Here is a 19,056-nt window from a genome sequence, read left to right as displayed (position 1 = left end):
CAACCCAGGCATGTGCCCTGACTGGGAATTGAACCACGATCGTGTGGTTCGAAGGCCCGTGCTCAATCCACTGAGCTACACCAGCCAGGGCTCAGTCCCTATTTTTGTACTTGTCTTGTAGTACACTGCTCTTTGCATACTTTGCCAATGCTTACGTTTTTTTCTCTTTTTGCTCACCACTTTTAAAATGAATGTTCAAATACAGTTGTCTCCATTTTCCCACCACCACTTCCCCCTACCCCACCTCCCACCCTCCATCCTCCCCCCTTTGGCTTTGTCCATGGGTCCTTTATACATGTTCCTTGATCACCCTTTCCCTGCGTTACATGTTTATTTCTGGAAGATAAGAATTTTATCTAACTTGCTTTTCAGAAGCACCACAGTGTCCAATAGAAAAGATTAGGAAAAAATAATCATTCTTGAATATATTCCTTGGAAATATTTTCATGCTGGCTTTAAAACCATTTTGACTTTTGACATTAAGCCTTAAAAGGCCCATCTATACCAACTGTTCCCTTCCCCTCTTCTTCCTCCATCCCACTTTGAATCCTCCCATTTCTTTGTTCTGACTGCAATACACAACCCCGAGACAAAAGGACCTTTTGTAAAACCCCTGAGGATAAGAGCTCTCCAGTTGGGGTGGGCCTTAAAGTAAGAATTATCATTTTATCTCTTCCAGCAAGGGATTTCATTGTGTGCTTTAATTTCTGACCGATGAACCCAGAATTCCAGAATTTAAACTCTTTGGCACCAGTCTTCTGGAGGTCACCTACAATTTTGTCTCTGCCTCTCCCCTCGAATATATTTCACTCTTGCAAGTCTGGGGAAGAAAACAGTGGGGACAGGGTCAAAGGGGAAAGTGGGAAGGACATTCAAAGGTTTGTGAAAGTTTTATATGAAATCATAAAAGTTTTAGCCCTTGGCCCTGGTAGACATTAAGCCTCACAAAGAGATTATAAAAGAATGACATGCTAAGGAAAGGGCTGTGATCAAGTTAAACCTTTGGAAAACTGTGGATCAAAAAGGGAAGTAGAGAAATAACCAGTTGAAAGTATCTCCTAGCCCTGGCTGGTGTGGCTCAGTGGACTGAGTGCCAGCCTGTGAACAAAGGCTCACAGGTTCGATTCCTAGTCAGGGCACATGCCTGGGCTGTGAGCCAAGTTGGGCCCTCAGAATGGGGACATGGGAGAGGCAACCACACATTGATGTTTCTCTCCCTCTTTCTCCTTCCCTTCCCGCTCTCTAAAAATAAATAAATATTTAAAAAATTAACTGTTTTTTAATTCCAAATGGCCATTCCAGAAGTACTGTTCCTGTGGCTCATGGATTCCTTTTGCTTTAAATGGGAAATGAGTATTTTTGGAAATGTGAGGAGGTGATACTTAAAAAGTAAAAATTGTTCATATCAAAAGATTTGTTTTTAAAGGCTGCATCTAAAGTATTTATACGTGAAATTGCGCTCCTGGGATAAACCTATCTGAGGCTGTGGGATGCAATGGATGAAAATTGTCAAAATACAAATGAAACAGAAGTTGAGAAAATATTACTTGTTGAAGCCAGGTGATGGGTAGGTACATGAAGTTCAATATACGACCCTACTTTTGAATATGTTTCTCCATAATTTCAAAAGGAGTTTCTGATAAATTATAATTAATAATTTTATGTCATTTCAGTATGTATGCAATGGAATATTAGTTTTAGTTTATTAAGAACCATTTTTTTATTTGAGATTTCATGTCCTACCTGAAAAGATGTAACTGTCTCATATATGTTGGACCATAAAACCATGTCTACGTATATTCTGCCACATTTTTATTCTAACAACGTTGATATTCTTTGGTATGGAACACCCCCCCAGCCCCCCCGCCGTGTGACTCTTAGTACTTCAAAGGACGTGCACTGTAGTATCAGAAAAGTTTAATTCATTAGGCAGGCTGATTTCAGAGAAAACCTTAACAGTGCTTCGTACTGAGTTAGGTATGTGAATTTAGCTTAGTTTCCCACACCGTCCTATCTCCTAAAACCACTTCCCCCTAATGCATCATCCCTTACAAGTTTAATACAAAGAAAATGATACTTCGCATCTTTTCAATATACTTGAACTTATCTGCCTTAGAGTTGAAATAAAAATACAACAATCGCCAGTTAATGAGCTTCTCCATCCTAGGCCCCATGCCAACATTTTTGAACCTATTCTTTTAATCTCAGCAATGGAGTGAGGAGGCATGACCAACCCCATCACTTAGATGAGTGAAGTGTGGTTCAGAGACTCAAAAACCCTGTGGTAAGTTGGTGGAGCCAGAATTTGAAGCGGTCTGACTGAATGCAAAGCCTATTTGATATAGTTACACCAAACAAGTATTTGTACTCTGCATTATTCTAAAGGAGATCAAGAAAAAAGAAAAAAAAACCCAAGGTCCTAAGGTTCAGGGGCAGTACACTCGGCAAAGCTGAGGTCTGAGTTCATAGTTTAGGTTAGTCTTAATATCATTTGTGTAAGTTGTCCTAGTTTGGGGAAAGGCAGTATGGTTGGTGGGAACTTTTGCCCACGGGGCACCTCAAAGACTGCCATCCTGAGGGGGAGACTGCAGCCCACCTCCTGTCCTCTGTCCGGCTGACTTCGCTCCACACGCCGGGGAAGGGCAACCGTGCTGCTCAGACCACAGCGAGTCTCAGACCAGCGGTGCAGGGGCGACCATCACCTGACACCCTGAAACAGCTCACTTTTATGAAAGGCTGTCTCTGTTTTCAGTAGGCGCATTCTCCACGGGTAGTAGTGTGAACATAAAGAAATACATTTGAATATCTTTAAAATATTTCAAATTTTTATTAAATATTTTTATTCAGTTTTAAGATCACAGTTAAAGTACTTTAGCATGTTATACACATGACTTACATGTGCAATTTTTAGAAATATCAAATTAAGTATAAGATTTTAAAGAAAAAATTATATAAATGTGTATATTGACTTTTACTACACATACATCTAAGAAAGCAATAATTCTGTTGTACCATTGAGAAGAAATCATTACATGGCATGTTTACACCAACTCTAAAGAGAACCGAGCCAATTTCTGAAAGCCCAAAAAAAAAAGAGAAAACAAAAGAAAAGAAAAGGAGCGATTCTGTCACGCTGAAACTCTCAATAGACTTAAGACCTGGTCGCCAAATGAAGCTGTGGTTAATTTATGGCAAGTAAGCAATTCAAACCTAGGAGAAAAGTTCATACTCTGCTATGTGGAATCTCAGGCGGTTTCAATTCTTTTTTGGATAAATTCCTGAGAGCAAGAGACTTGTTTAGTGCTAAAGAAATAAGAAAAACATTGCTGAGCATGTGCTGAGCTCCAGGTCACGAACCTTCCCCTCCCCCAGCCCTGCCACTCTGGGCTGGAGGCACCGATGCCAGGTGTGGGGCCAGGAGCCGGCCCCTCCTCGGGCCACGGGAGGGCTGTTAGTTTGTGAAGCATGTGTGCCTGTGATTGACAGCTTGTGAGGTAAGGTCTGCGGTGTGGGTGGGAGGGCCGGGAGGCCTTGAATTAGGTTCTTGTTACTCAGCAACCAACCAGCTCTGGTCTAAGTTATAAGAAAATCTTTGGAAGTAGTAGTTATGTCCACAACAACTAATTCTGTGCACAAAAACGAACCTGTGGGCAGGATCAATTTTGACCACTGACCGCATCGAGAAAACAGTGGCCATGGAACCTTTAAGGACAAGGTTTCCTCTTTTAATTTATCACTGTAACTCATACCACCACAAATACAATTTGGCCAGGAGAGGAAACTTATTTTTTCTTTAAAGAAAATGTGTATTTATGTTCTATTGAAGAAAAACTTAGTACACACAGATGGAGGTGTATGACAGAATTGGGTGGTATAATCTGTCTTATTTACTCTTTTGTTGCTTTGTTCTGAAATGCAAGGAAGATAATGTCCCCAGTGAAAAGAACAAGGTCATTTACTATGGAGTGTAATAAACTCAGCTGTCACTTCTGAACTAAAGCAACGCAGTCCATCAAACCCTGAATACTTTACCAGGCGTAACTAGTAAGATGAACTGAACAAACTGTTTCTCTTTATAAAGTATAATGCTAGTGAATCTAAGTAAGATAATTTTTAAGAATCCCAAAACTCAAAAACAAAAATCCAAATCTAATTCTTTGGGAATGCTTGTATAAATAAACGCAACATCTATTTAACAATTAGTACACTCTTCATAAGGTGCAAAACAAGGTCCTATGTGGGGAAAGCTAAAATTTAATTTCACCTAGCAGTCACTCTGAATACTTTATAGGTCAAACATAACAACAGCATTTGCTTCTGCTGCCCATTTTCAGTGATACATTGTTCTCTCTGGAGAAGGCGGTTTGTGAAGTCAAAACACTGCAGTGGAAAATGGCACTGAAGGCAGAAGCAAAACAAGACAAGCCTTTGAAACAGGACTTAACTGAAATTAACTTTGAAAGCCGAGGTAGCCCATTAGAATTGGCCTTATCTGAGGGCTCTGTGGAGCAGTGCAATCCAAGGCGAATCTCTTCCTCAGCATCACACACACACCAATGTTCCCTTTGCAAATGAGGACTCCAGGCCTCTCGTGTCTTCCTTCCCTCCTTCCTCTCGGTGAAGAGGTGGCGCTTCTCCCTGGTGTATGGGCGCTGGCCTCCGGCCTCCGGCCTCCAGCCTCCAGCTGCTGGTCTCCAGAACACTTAGGATTCATACAGTAGTTTGCAGGCAGCATGGTCCCACTGCTTCACATTAATGCCAAATGCCAGACGTGGAACAGAGCGATTTGATAGTTCCCACCCTCCCCTCCCCCACACATACTGTATAAACAAAACATGTCATTCGGTTTTCAGCTTCCTCTTGGTTTTGTAACAATTTCTAATTTGCTTGAGCTCTTACATAGGTACAAACACTGTCATATGGTGAGCCAACGACTGCAGAGTGCAAACAAAATTTTACAACTTAGGCAGAGTAGCATCTGACTTAAAAAGAAAATGACAGGATCAGACATTTGGACTCTAAGTAGCCAGACCAGTTCAGATGCTCCTGGTTCATAGTGTTCACTTTTTTCCCTCCAGCAGTTTTAATGGCAGGAACTAGCGTATCAGTGATAGCGTGGGGCTGATGTCAGCATTTCGGCTCCGAGGCGGCACTCGCAGCAAGTGTGTTTTGACCAAATTAAGTAAGTACATTTCTGACATACGACTGTCAGAATTACAACAATGTGAGTTATTCTTTAGAAGGGGTTTTAATGAATTAACATTTTTTGATCTAAAAATCTGGAAACAAACCTAATTTGGGGATAAGAACCTGTATCTTCAATGTGGCGGCGATGCGACATTTTCCTTTTCCTGATTCTTTACAGCATCCAAACAAAGAAAAACTTAAAAAAGGGTGTCTTACAGTATTTGTTCTTTCACTCAGCTTCTCAGAGCTGCAGCTTCAGTTACTATAACATACTCTACACACTTTAAAATTACATAGGAAATACCCAGAATAACTAAATAAATAAAAGGCTACAGGAAACTGGAACAGTACTGTGTCTCCATCAGACACTGAATTATCATCCACTTCCAGCATCACAGGGAAGGGCTAGGACAATTTTTTTTCCAAAAGATTTATGTACAGGTTTGAATCCAGAAATTAAGGTTAAAAGTATAAATATTGATAATTTCAACTAAAATCAGAATGGTTTCAGAAAGATATGATACAACAATTTAGGACAAAACAAAGCAGAAGAGCATCATATTTTGGTTTGCTTGAGATATACATAAGGTGCAACTTTTTCTCTTGAGGGTGCTTGTGGGACAAACGTTAGTGTGGATGGTGGTGGTGACAGATTAAGGTACACACTGTAGAAATACAGTTTTTCCAAAATAGAGAAGAACGAGAGAAATGACATGAAAGTAATGGGGGGTGCTGAGGAGGGGGAGAAGTACACACTGGTCTGAGACATTTGTGCTCACACACGTTGTTACCTGAAAACATCAATACCCCTTCCCAGCAGATGCAGGGCACGGGAAGAGCACTCTTACCGAAACCACGACTTCCACCACTCAGAGAAACTACAAGGTGAGTGTCTAAAGAACTATAAAGCTTTGCAGGGTTTCTGCTACTCTCAGTGCCTAACAGCTTAAAAAGTAAGCATTTCTACAAAAAGTTTTTTTTAAGTATCTGAAAACAGTCATATCCAGTAGTTGCCCTCCCACTCCCACCCCTGCTTGAGGGAAAAGCCACTGAGGTTTAGGAAAAGCAGATCAAGTAAGATATTAATCACATAGAAAAAAGCAATCTTTTGTTTTGCTTCTTTTTTAAAAAAGGTCCCATGAATGTACACAGCAATCTCTTGAGGAACTCTAGTGAAATGTGATCGGAGGACTGAAGGAGGGCGCTCTGGCAAAAATAGATCTATTCTAACGTGTTCTATAGAGTAACAAGTTAGTACCATTGTCAAGGTGCATGTTCTGCACCATACAATTTTTGTTGGCTTCTTTTTTTGGATTGTAGCTAATAATAATTTAAAAATCACTGCTAACAAGTGGTCCAAAAACTCCCAACAGCTACCAACACTGGGACCCAGCAATTTCCAAACATTCAATTTGTGTTTTGAGATTTAGAAAATACTAATAAAACAGCATCGTAGTAAAAACATTATGCTGAAATCTGGGGCTGCTCACCTGATTCATTTCTAAGCAAACGGGGTTACGCTTTCACCTCCGATTAACCTCGCTTGCTAACTCCTTCTTTCTCCATTTGTACAAGGAGTGTGTATCTTTGAGAATACCATGCCAACGCTCTGCTGCCCTCTTTACCTGCTTTGGGAAAAAAATGTCTCTGTGCATTCTTCTTCAATTCCATTAGTATGTTGTACATATTTTCCAGCACCGAAACTGAAGTAATATCTACAACCATGAAAAGCTAAACCTAGTCAGGACTAATAGAGTAATTTTTTTATATGGCTATTAGGTCAAATTACAATTAGAAAAAAAATCATCATTACAATTCAGTCAAGTATAAATTAGAAAGCTAGATAAAACCTTGTAAACTGTCACCAGTTAAAGATCTAATTCAAAAGCTTCAAACTTGAACTAACACTATCAAAATTCCGCCAGTTTGAAAATCATAAAAATTATTGCTGGAATCCAAGAATTGAAATTTGGTAGTTTGTGCTGCGATGCAAGAGGGGGGAAGTACTTTGTGCTATGGAACAAATACCCTGTGAAATCTGGAGCCTTTGACTAATTTTGATTTATCACTTGCATCTGTTGCTAGGAAACAAGACGCTGTGAACGTCAGGTGGTGAAGTCAATATGTTGAATGTTCTAAGCCAGTGAGTCCAGTTGGCCCTGGCATATGCAGAGTGGCTTTTATGTTCAAAAGCAACAAAACACAACAAGGAAACAGAAACTCGCAGGTGGACCTATGACTGAGAGTTCCACTCCGGCCAGGTACACATCCCTTATCATTTACTCAACACCTCCTTAACCACGCGAACTTGAAATGGCTCTGAACACCCGCAGTGCCGGTTAGGCTGTGCATAGCAATCGCTACCCGTCCAGTCTGTCTGGGATGGATGGAAAAGGTCTGTCTGTGGCTCCAAGTCCACATGAGTGAGTGTCTTCAATGTGTTCAGGATAGTGAAGTAATACTAAGGTCACTTTTGAATAATATTTTTCTCTCTTTTTTTGTTTGTTTGTATGAACGATCCATTGGTCACGTAGACCCCTGTGAAAAAATAAAAGAATCCTCAAGGCATGAAAACATCAGTCATCTGGAATCTGCAGGACTGTTCCCCTGTCTGGGAAAATATTTGCCACAATTTGCCCCAAGCAAATTCTTCTTGGTCACTCAAGGCTAAGAAAAAAATTCAGCTTGTAAGAATTGTAATTTTTTTCTTTTTCTTTTTTTTTTTTGCCAGCAAACTACCACTCTGGTGGCAAATATAAAAGTGCAGAATATATGGACCACAAGGCCGAGCATACACCGCTAACAATGGTACATCTGCCTGTCCGTGCTGTGTGGGAGTCTCGGAACAGGCTTTTTAATATTATTCTACAATATAAATGTAGGTATAACCTATTATATAAACCATCTTAGAACGTAAATCTCCATGTACAAAAAAGACTAAGAATATCTAATAATAACTAGTGCAGTGCGTCAGTTTGTTTTTTTTGTTGGTTTTTTTTTTTGTTTTGAAAGAATAACTAGGTAATATACGAAACTAGTTTCACACTCTCTGGTTGGTAAAAGAGATGCTGGATGAGCTACAGTAAAGGCAGCCTTTTACCAAGTTACCACCTATGGCCGTCAATAGCCTTCAATAGAAAGCAAAGCTCCAGGATCATTCCATTTCTGCTCACTATCAGACAGATGACATCACCCCAAAGAACAAATGGGCCCAGGAGGCTAACTTCTGCTTCAAGTCAATCTGGGCCATGTAGGTCAACAAACACTTGTTTGCAGTCTATATTTCCCACCACATGGACTCACGAGCATCCCTCGGTAAAGACAAGGCTAGGGTAGTAGGTAAAGCACAATGTTTTACAATTAAAGGGCGCTTCACTGGTCAGCGCAGGAAATAAGAACAGGAGCCTGTGGCATTTCTTTTGGCTGGCCATCGTGGGAGAGCGGAGTTGACCTCTGACCTCTGTGGAACAAGAGAAAGAAAAAAAACCACTTATTCAAAGTATGTTGTTACCAGAAATAGGACAGGATGACAAATCAAGTTCCCAATAATTTATTTAATAGCTACTGTAATAATCTACAACATATATGTATGCTGTTTGATGAACCAATTTTGTCCTTAGAGCTTCTTTCTCTCCACATGCTTTAAAGGATTTCTTACCTCAGTTCTCCTCATACAACTCAACAACATACTCTGTCCCCAACTGACCACCTCCATTTGTAGAATCTGAAGCAACAACAGATTTGGGGAATTCCCTAAGAAGTGGGAAATGTGAAGGCAAGTGCTAATGTTCTGGGACAAGAATCTTCCAATTTAAAACTTGAGGCCAATAAAAGCAATGATCCCTGAAGAGGAAGAGGTATACCATGATGCAAAAAAACAAATGAAAACACTGAAATCCTCCTAACTTAAGAAAAGTTTTACAGGCATAGGGACAGAGTGTACAGGGTTGAAAAGGCAAGCACGGACTGAACTGTGGCATGTGAAAAAATTCAATTAATTTGGACCAAAATCAACACACATGCAGAAAGAATTCTAGGCAAGACTAAAAAATTCAGGAAAACTCCCGTCATTTAGACTGGAACTACACTGAACATAGCTGATTTTTCTTTTAGCTTTTGTTTAATGAGTAGGACAAAATAGAATTTATTTCACAGGTATAAAAAAACTGTTCGAAATTCTTGGTAATTTCTACAAGGCTTCTCACTCTAAAAGGATAGGAAGGTGCACCTCCCTGACACCTCCCCGCAGGCCAGCTGAGCCCACACGTCGCACATGCCCTGCTCTGGCCTGCAGTGGTACACAGTGCACAGCGCTGCCCGGAAGTCATGTGGCGCAGCGGCAGCGTTTTCACTGGTTTGAAGGTTTCAATATAGGATCTTCTTCAGATTATAGAGAACAAAAGGTGCTATTTTAGAATTCAAATTATATGTGCTCCATACCTACCTCCAATTCCTTTCTCTTGAGGCACAGAACATAAAAATGTGGATAATTAACAACATTTGGGGAGGTCAGAATCCAATGATCACTTAGGCTAAGATATTAGGGAAGAACAAAATGCGTATTCTAATCAAACTTCCAGATTAATCTGTTAATTTATTTGGGGATACTGTAAGCATCAACTGTTTCATGTGTTCAACTCTCTTCAAGAAAGATGAAACTAAATATTTCTTACCTTTAAGACTGAACACGTAATAATATTACAAAATCAAAAGAATTTTAGTATTAGAAAAAGAAACAAAAAGAGCAAAATTAAAAAAGTAAAAATGGAAAGGACAATGTAAAAAAAGGAGAGCAAGAGGGGAAAAGTGGGGTGAAAGGCAAGTTTAATCAAAGGGAAAAGAAGAAAGAGCAGGACAGGAGAGAGACGGTTTCTTGTGGCAAGATCACAGGTAACAGACAGCGTCCGGGAGAAGGCAGGCCCACGAGTGTGGTTGGTGGAATAATAATACGGGTGCAACAATTCATAGTTTTAATTTGAACATTTCACCTAAAATATCATATGGTATGCCTGAGTGTGATATTATTGTTACAGATTTACATTTTTATGATATTTTAATAAAATATTTTGTAACAAAAAGGGTGTTATTTGTGCTGGACCCTGTATTTCTACCCCTAACTCTGTTGACCAACCTCTAAATTAGGAGCCTAGGCGATGCCCAGGCAATCACTGATGGGCAGCAGGGTACAATTATATTAAGAATATAGGTAGAGGGCAGCCTGGTAGCTCTGCTTTAACAAGTAGGGGCTAAAGTTATAATTAAAATTCCCTGGGGGAATCTTTCTAGCTCTTAAGAACACTATTTGTTAAGTTGACAGTAGAATTCTAGTAAGCAGCAGTATTCTAATACGAGGTTAAAAAAACAAACACGTTTACTCACACCACTTTCTCTATGCCTGCTGGCTAACTCTAGGCAGTCATACTTCAAGGATACCTCATTTATTAATTCACCCATTCATCCATTCATTCATCCACTGACGTGACAGAAACTAAGGGAGCTGGGGACGTGGAGAATAAAACCAGCGCTTTGTTTTCAAAATATGCTGGAAGGAGACAGAGCGTGGACAGACAGTTCCAGACCAGTGTGGCCTATGAAGGTGTGTGTGGAGAGCACAGAGGCTTCAGGAGGAGAGAGGAGGGTGAAGAACGAGAGCTGGAAGGAGGAGCAGCAGTTCGCCTGAGGAGGAGGAGGAGGAAAGGCAGAAAGCATGTGGCTCATTCGGACAGGAGAAGCAACTGCACGACGGCAGGGCAGGGAGGAGAGGTGGGGGTGGCAATAAGAGCGGACTGGCTTGTGGAAGGGCTCTGCTCTCAGACACCAGGAGTCATGGAAGGCTGGTTAACAGTTATGGTGGGAGCACAGCCAGGTTCAGAAGGGAGCATTACCAACAGCAAGGGGACTGCACAGTAGCCTTGTCTGAGCCGAGAATCATCGTCCACCCCTCTGAATTCCTTTTTTCTTTTTTTTTTTTAAGATTTTATTTATTTTTTAGGGAGGGGAAAAAGAGAGGGAAAGAAGCATCAGTGTGTGATTGCCTCTCACGCATCCCCAACTGGGAACCTGGCCCATAACCCAGGCAAGTGCCCTGACTGGGAATTGAACCAATGACCTTTTGGTTTGCAGTCTGGCCCTCAATACCCTGTCACACCAGCCAGGCCCCTGCCTCTTATTCCACAAGTTATGGGGGCACTTACTAAGACTCAGGCATATATTTAATCCCTTTTGTATATGTGTGAGTTTGTCCTTTGTACTCAATCGTGAAACTCCATCGATGGAGAAGTACCCATGCATTTATCTTCCTCAGAGACCTGGGCAAATTTTAACAACGTCTGTCAGCACTCACTTGCTGTTAGGCACTTGCAGTGCACACATGAAAAGGAATCTGACTTATTGGAAATATCTACAGGTTATTTGTGAGGCAGGACTGGAACTGTAAAGTGACAGGTAAAGAGCAAGAAGCAAACAAAGCTTATGTCAGGGCCTCCTAAACCTGGATGTGAATAAGGAGAATGGAGTCTGCCGGGTGGGTATACAAGTTGTCCTTGATTCCCAGCTCTTTTGTACTGAGGATTGAAAAGCTAAGAAAGCAGCTCGTCTGTGGATAATCCACTCTCGATAAAAATATGAAATACCTGAATTTACAAAAGGCTTTTTGGCCTTCTCAAAAGATCCACTAAGTTGCAGAGCACTCAATCACGCACTTAGACTTCGTATGCTTTCTGTGGGGCTCTACTGAGTTCCCGAGCCTTTCGTACCCGCCATCTTGGCTGATCACACACATACCTGCTGTGTGGTTCTTTGGGGACATCACTGTGCTCAGTGTAAGATGAAAAAACTGAGGCCCAGAGAAATAAATTACTCTGCAGCAAGCACAGAGAGTGGAAGATAAGTCCAGGCCTCCTGCCTGCCAGGAGTCTGATGCCAACATACGCTTTTCCCTGAACCAGCACTGTTTTCTTCTGCTGGTACCACCACTGCCACCGACACCACCCTCCGTGGGGTGTTCACCCCCTGTGAGCACTGGGACACGAGATCTACTCCATGTAACATGACTACAGACTGAGCACCAGTTACACCCACTTTATAGAAGGAAAAAACAGGGGTTCCAGAGATGAATGGTCTTGCTTGAGACCTTGACTTTGCAGGTGACACAGTGCGGACACAAACCCAGGTCTGAAGCCTGACTCCAAATCTCACGCTCAGTGACTAGATAATGCTGCTTTTCTGCTCTTTCAGGCTCTTTGCCGAACTGAAAGTTTAGCCACGGAGTAATATATTCAAAATAAACACTTGCCTGGCCATATTCTCTTGTATTTTCCTACACTGCTAATTAGCACATACACTTTTTATAACCTCACATCAACAGAAGTACTCTGGAGACAAGTCTTATGAACCACGTGTGTTGTGGAAAATGTCACAAATGACGTCAGGAAGGATGTTTTGGCTTCTGCATTGCTTTTTCCATCCACGTTTTGTGGAAGGGGTGAAGCTGAACTGGACCCCCACAGCCCTGGCGGAACAAGCTGCCCACCACTGACCTGTGCACGTTTTCCATGGCGGCCACTTCAGCCAGCGCCGCCAGGCTAAAGAACGCAGACACGGCCGGCATCTCGGGAGTGCTGCTCCGGGTCTCGGCGGCCTCGGTGCTGTGTGCGCCCTCGTCACTGCAGCCCGCCTCGGTGGCTTTAGGGAGGCGCCGGTGCAGTTGCTCCTTTGGTTTGTCATCTGTAACGAAATGGGATCCCATCACCAGAGGATCCCTCTGTTCTCTCCAGAGAAAACTCTGCACCAGACAAGTGAAATGATTCAATATTCTTTACTGTTCACCTTTGTCACCCATCAAACAGGAAGGCTGTTATAGAGTTTCTTCTTCCACGGTCACAAAACTCTTTACTAAGCTCAACTGCCACCACGGGCAGCGTTGTGCCCCGAAGCTGAGCCTAACAGAAGCTCTGTTTTACTTCAGGTCAAAGACCAGGTCAGTCCTGGAGACGGAAAAACGGGTTTTGGCCAAAACAAAACCCGAGGGACTTCGGCAGAGGGGCCTGTGGGTGCTGGGAAAGGGCCCTTAAAAACCCAACTGACCAACTATTTCTGAGGAAGCTGGAGCTTGCGCTACCCTGAACACTCAGTGTGTGGTGGCACCACATGCGGGGTGGGCAACACTAATCCCAGTAAGGTCCCAGTTGTCACTTTGTTCTCAAGACCTACTGAAAGAAAGAGAAAGGGCCAATATGTGTGTTGGAAATGAGTCCACTTCCTTCATTATGTAGCTACGATAGAGGACCAGGGTTTATCATGATTTTAAAAACATTTCAACTACAAAAAATAATTACTAAAGGCAGAAACGCCATATATTAAATGAACATGAAAGAGCTATGTGCTTTACTATATGAAAGGGAGTTATTTTCTAAAACCTTTCACTCTTTCTATGAGTAAAAACGAGGCCGGAACCCTTTGCGCGCATGCGCACACACACAGGGAAGGCGGGAGGGGCCGCTGGAGTAAACACCAGGGAACTGACATTCTAGTCCTCACCCCCCTTCTGCTTGGTGGTTCGAAGCATTCGAAACAAAATTCTACCTCTTTGAGCTTCACCTCGTACATGACAGGGTAAAATCGGGGATCTTTAACATGCTTTACGGGTCTAACAATGTACACGTGCAAAAAAAGTGCACAAAATTTGCTAACAGTCCTCTATCTCAGCAAATGATGAATCTCTATAAACAACGATAATTCACCTAAATCAGATATTTATAAATCTCATTCTCAAAAACACTCATTTAAACATTTTTCACCCTACTTATAGAATTATAGACCTTTGACCTTTTTCTGGAAATTGGATTAGGATGAGGAGGAGGGACACTTCAGGGCTGATGGAATGAGATGCTCGAATTGCTAAAAGGCAGAAAGGCAACAGCTAAGACCACTGATGCCTAGCTGGTGCAGCAGCCCCAAGAGTTGAGGGAGGACACTCGACCCCCGCTCCTTAACCAGGGCCTGTCAGGTAATTCTACTGCCACGGAGACCACCAGGAACAACAAAAAGACCCAGACCACAAGTGAAAATGGAGACATTCACTGTAGGTTAAGAGTTGGTTAAAGATCAGCTCAGAGAACCCAAGAAATCCAGAAGCGTTCTCAAGCTCCCTTGGTGGTCTGAATCAGTTTCACAGGAAGAGCCGGATGTTTTCAAAGGCGCCTTAACTCACTGGTTTAAATACCCGATAACCTGGCACGTGGCGACTTGAGCAGTGAACCCTGGAGAAATGCTGATTCACCCAGTATTTTTAAACACCTAGGATCTTTGGGAATTTACTTAACCAAGACTGTTTCTGTGCATCGGAGAAAGAGAAGAAGAAGCTGACAATCCTAAAAATTACCTTTCCTTTCTAGGAATTCAAGATATGCTCTTGGAAAACAGCTACACTTTCATGACATGGACTAACACATGGACATCTGGAAGTCTGTAGAAAACTAGTTCTCAAGGAGATCCAGAAAGAGAAAATGTTACTGTGACCAAGCCCACAGAACAGACCTGTTTTTCTGCAACGACCCACAGCTGGCATAGAGTCATTTGCTGGCCAAAGTGGCCATGAGTGTCAGCTGCTCGGTCTGGTTTTCTCTGCCTAATGCTCCCTTTTCTTACCCAAAGTACCTCCTGCTGGTGACACCCGGCCATCTGCTGTCCTGACCAGGTGTGTGATCTTGGTTTTCCTTGCTTTTCTCTTTTGGCTGCCCACCAGGGGTTCTTGCGCTGCTGCTGGCTCTGGAGTGTTGGGGATGGATAGGGCGTTTCTAACCTTATAAGCAGGCTCTGTGGTGTTTTTGTCTTCTGTAAATATGGCTGAAATGGGACAAACCATATACAGTTACACACAAAAACACATGGCACCAACATTGCTCTTGGAAGGAAACATTTCTGGATGTCTGACCCATCTGAATGGAGAACTTACACTCAGAGTTTTCAAAGAATTGATGGGGAAAAAAATAAAACAATGCCCATGATTTTAAACAAATATATTTATTTATATTTGCTTTGATAGATTAGGTACAGAGGATTTAGATGCCCTCTCTCTTTTAATAGAATACAAAACACCAAGAGGCCAGTGGAGTAACATTTTCTAAATGTTTGGATCTTGCAGGTTTAATAGAAAGGATACTGTACAGAAATCTGTGTAAACTGTGTCCCAAAGAACCACCGTTTGTACATGTGGTCAGGGTCCCTACCTGAGATCCTTATGGCAAGTGGATCCAAAGAAGGTGATGGAGGAAATTCCTCTTCTTCTGAGGACACTGAGATTAAATATGTGCTTCTTAAAGTTATAGTGAGCATAGAGATGGCTGCTTTCAATCACCAAGTTGGACTGATCAGAACAAGAAGCTGTTTGTGAGGACTGACCTTTTCACTGACTGCTTGGTAAGGACCTGACTAACATACATTGGTGGAGCCAGAACATAATGAAATCCTCTATTTGCTACGTTCTAGGATCAGGTGAATGTGTTTAGTGAGATAATTTAAAGAAGTACCACATGTCAGTAGGGTTCCTTGAAAAGTTTAATTTTAGGTACCCTTAATTTTAACTTGATTATCAGTAAATCATTTACTAGCACATGCTTGAATCCTAAATACAACAGCCAAGAGTAAGGGACACGTTTGCCACCAAAGACTTGCTCCTGGTTCAAAGAGTTTAGAAGTACTTGGGTCTTATGTACTCATTTCCATAGGAGCTCATTCCTCTCCCCTTTTCAAAACAAGAATATGCAGATATTCATACAGGAAGCATTTATAAGTACATACATGTAGTCAGGTTTCAGGACTAAGACTTTTTTTATTCTAGTGGAGGCAGGTCTCTTGGGCAGATAAGAGATACATCTTTCCATTGTTTATCCAATCTCTCTCTCTCTCTTTTAGAGATTTTATTGATTTAGAGAGAGGGGAAGGGAGGGAGAGAAACATTCCTGTGTGGTTGTCTTTCATGCACCTCCTACGGGGACCCAGCCTGCAACCCAGGCATGTGCCCTGACTGGGAATGGAACCAGCAACCTTTTGGTTTGCAGGCCAGTGCTCAGCCCACTGAGCAACACCAGCCAGGGCTAATTATCCGGTCTCTTAAGACAGGCACAGAAATTCTTTGTGACAAAGAGGGGAGCGTGGCTCAGGAAATCAAGGTCCGACATGACAAATTCCATGTAAACTAAACCTGCAGGATAAACTGAAGCTGCTTCTCAGAGGACGTGAGGGCAGACATTGGAAATAAGAGTATATAATGACATGACAAGAAGAAAAGCTGTAATAGGAACAAGGACAGTAAGGATGTGAAAAAATGCACTGTTCGTATAAATACTCGCATAGGCTTCATGTAAAATTTTTACTCTAGCTCTCTAATGGGTTTAGTTAGATACCTCCTTGAGAAAGGAGGGCCATGAATTAGTAAAATCTTTGCCCTCAAGGGATTGATTCCAGGCTTCCCATTCCAAAACAGGCCGGAAATAATTTCAGTTACATCAAAAGGAAGAATGTAAAGCATAAATCATAACATAATTTAGGGCCTGGCCTTACCTCAGTGTCACCTAATAGATAGCTGTGTGGGGACAGGCTTAAGATAATCATTACTTATTTATTTTTAAAAATGTGCTATTTGACAAGGCTCTCAAACACCTTTTCAAGCAAATAATCAACAACTACAAAAAAGGCCCCTTTAAGTTGTAGACCTATCCCCGGGTCAAATTGTCTTAGCATATTTATACTTTGATATTTAGTGTAACACAGGTCAGTGGTAATGCATATTTTTTTTCAGTTTGAACTTCAATAAAAGCAAAATAAAAGATAATTTGGTTAGAAACACTCCAACGACGTTTCATGAGTCTGCATTAGCCTGGAAATTCAAAGCATCCTATGGGTTAAAGAAGTCAAATCTGAGTTCTCAATGAGAATCACATAACCTCTATTGGATATTCACAAGCAAGCTTCAAAGTTTCTGGTTTCTGACCCAGACCTATGAGCTGGCCCTCCTTATTACAGGGGTATCTTATTCCAGCATGATCACTACATTACAGATGTACCTTCCAGAAAAAACACTGACCTTTCCTCTCTCCTCTTCTTCTTCCAAGAAAAACCCCAAACTTGAGGAAATAGGGGTAGAGCAAGTTCCAAAGAGGAGGGGTGCTTAAGGAAAGAAAGAACCAAGAAAGCCAAAGAGAAGGCATGGCGGAAAGGTCACAGTCATCAAGGATCCTTGATTCTACTCACGACTTGTAAATTCACTAATTGTGGGACCGCGCGTCTCAGTTCCTTCCCGTAAAGATGGAGTCTGGGCTAGATTAGCTGTAAAGGAGCACCCCCCGCCCCCCAGCCCTAAAGTTCTTTTCATTTCACCACATAGCCCAGATTCAGAGTCCTGAGCAGGGAAAAACAAGTCTCCGGCCTGCTCCAGAGGCTCAAGGCTAGGAAAGAGCATTCCCCTGATAACGGATATGGATGTCTAACCACTACACTGTACACCTGAAACCAGCACAGAAAACCCCAGTAATATTGACTGTCACCTCTAACTGAAAAAAAATTAAAGAGTAATCCCTTGAGTAGGACTGTTAAGACTTTTTGTTTTGGGTAAGCCTTCAAATGGTTTCATTTCTATTCAATGCTTACCCTTTTCCCTGTGCCTTCCAGATGAACTGGTAAACACGCAACGGAAAAGCCAAGGGTGGATGCAAAGGGACTGCAAATGGGAGGTAGAGTTTAGGCCCCAAAGCTATCAGCGCTAGAGGAAGCTCAGAAACCACCATGCAAGGAGCCACAGGGTGAAATGCAGGCCGGCTAGCAGATGCCAGCGATAGCAAGTCCCAGAGGATGGTGCAGGTTGGAGTGAACCAGTAAAGGAGTGAATCAGGTTGCAGATTAAGAGGCAAAAAAAAGAGAATAAAGCAAGTTCTCACAAACCACTGAAAAGGAGGCGATGCCACCTCTCCAGATGCCATCTCCTCTAAACCTACCGTCAGATCAAGAAGTAAATGTGGGCCCTGAGGATTGAAAAGGATGTGTAAATACAATTTTGCTAGAGTTTGGAAGAGGAGTTAAGAGTGACCACTACCCTGTGCTTTGACCCAGGAGTGAACCCCAGAACATTCAATAACTGACTGGTGGCTTAGAGCGATGACAACCTTCAGGGTCAGCACTCGGGGAGAGCCCTCCTCCCCAAGGCAGAAAAATAGGTAAGGCTAAGTCAAAGAACCAGTCGTCTGGGACAGGACAGTCGATCTGACTCTAACAACATTCGTGAAGGCTTGGTGGTGAGAAATAGGAAAAAGAAAAAGCTTAGGGACAGGAAAGAGCATGAAGTTGAGTATCAAGGCAGGAAGCAGGTTACTTTTTTTCTCCCTGACAAACTAATGTAAATGTGAGAAAAGAAAGGTTTTTGTCGTCTAAAAACAAATTAAGTCATTTCTCTTTCAGCTTGTAATTGAACACACAAACCTACCCAAGCACTGCAAAACAAGTCCGCAGGGCTAGCTTTTACACTCCACGCTAATCATAACACACTTGGAGCGTATCGCTGGAGAGTGATAATGTGAGCTCACTCCTGGAGCAACATTAGGAATGTGGCAGTAACAGGCTCTTGTTTTCCAAACTCTACTCCCAAAATGTGGAGGAAGTGTTTGGTATTGTACCCTGGGAGACCACTAGAGTGCTACAGAGTCATGAATTCACATTCCAACTAGGGGAATCAACTTGCACTGAAATTATTATAGCCAAATCCGGAATCTCATTGCCTTTGGTTGTTCTCCTGTGAGCTGAAAACGCAGTCAGAAGCTGACTGGAACACAGGAAAAAGAATCAAATGAATGAGCCTAATCTAAGATCCCAGGAGAC

At 42.1% G+C, this 19,056-nt stretch overlaps 1 protein-coding gene across 7 annotated transcripts in view; it reads right to left on the bottom strand.

The window, feature by feature from the left end:
* Positions 1-3,703: 3,703 nt before the first annotated feature.
* BBX (BBX high mobility group box domain containing) overlaps positions 3,704-19,056 on the bottom strand; it is a 91,828-nt gene continuing 76,475 nt past the window's right edge. For 4 of the 7 annotated variants that reach the window (XM_037063342.1, XM_037063345.1, XM_037063344.1 and 1 more), the window contains 3 exons: positions 14,836-15,033; positions 12,726-12,912; positions 3,704-8,647 (listed from right to left, as the gene is read on the bottom strand). In XM_037063342.1, coding sequence (XP_036919237.1) covers positions 8,560-8,647; positions 12,726-12,912; positions 14,836-15,033 — 473 coding nt within the window. In that variant the 3' untranslated portion in view covers positions 3,704-8,559. The remainder of the gene's footprint in view (positions 8,648-12,725; positions 12,913-14,835; positions 15,034-19,056) is intronic. The other 3 variants (XM_037063346.1, XM_037063348.1, XM_037063343.1) reach the window with 2 other exon arrangements.

This window comes from Sturnira hondurensis, unplaced genomic scaffold (genome assembly GCF_014824575.4).
Source record: "Sturnira hondurensis isolate 20B ecotype Veracruz unplaced genomic scaffold, ASM1482457v3 Scaffold0014432, whole genome shotgun sequence".
NCBI lineage: Eukaryota > Metazoa > Chordata > Mammalia > Chiroptera > Phyllostomidae > Sturnira > Sturnira hondurensis.
Note: the sequence above shows the minus strand (reverse complement) of the source record. Positions and strands in the feature narration are given on the sequence as shown.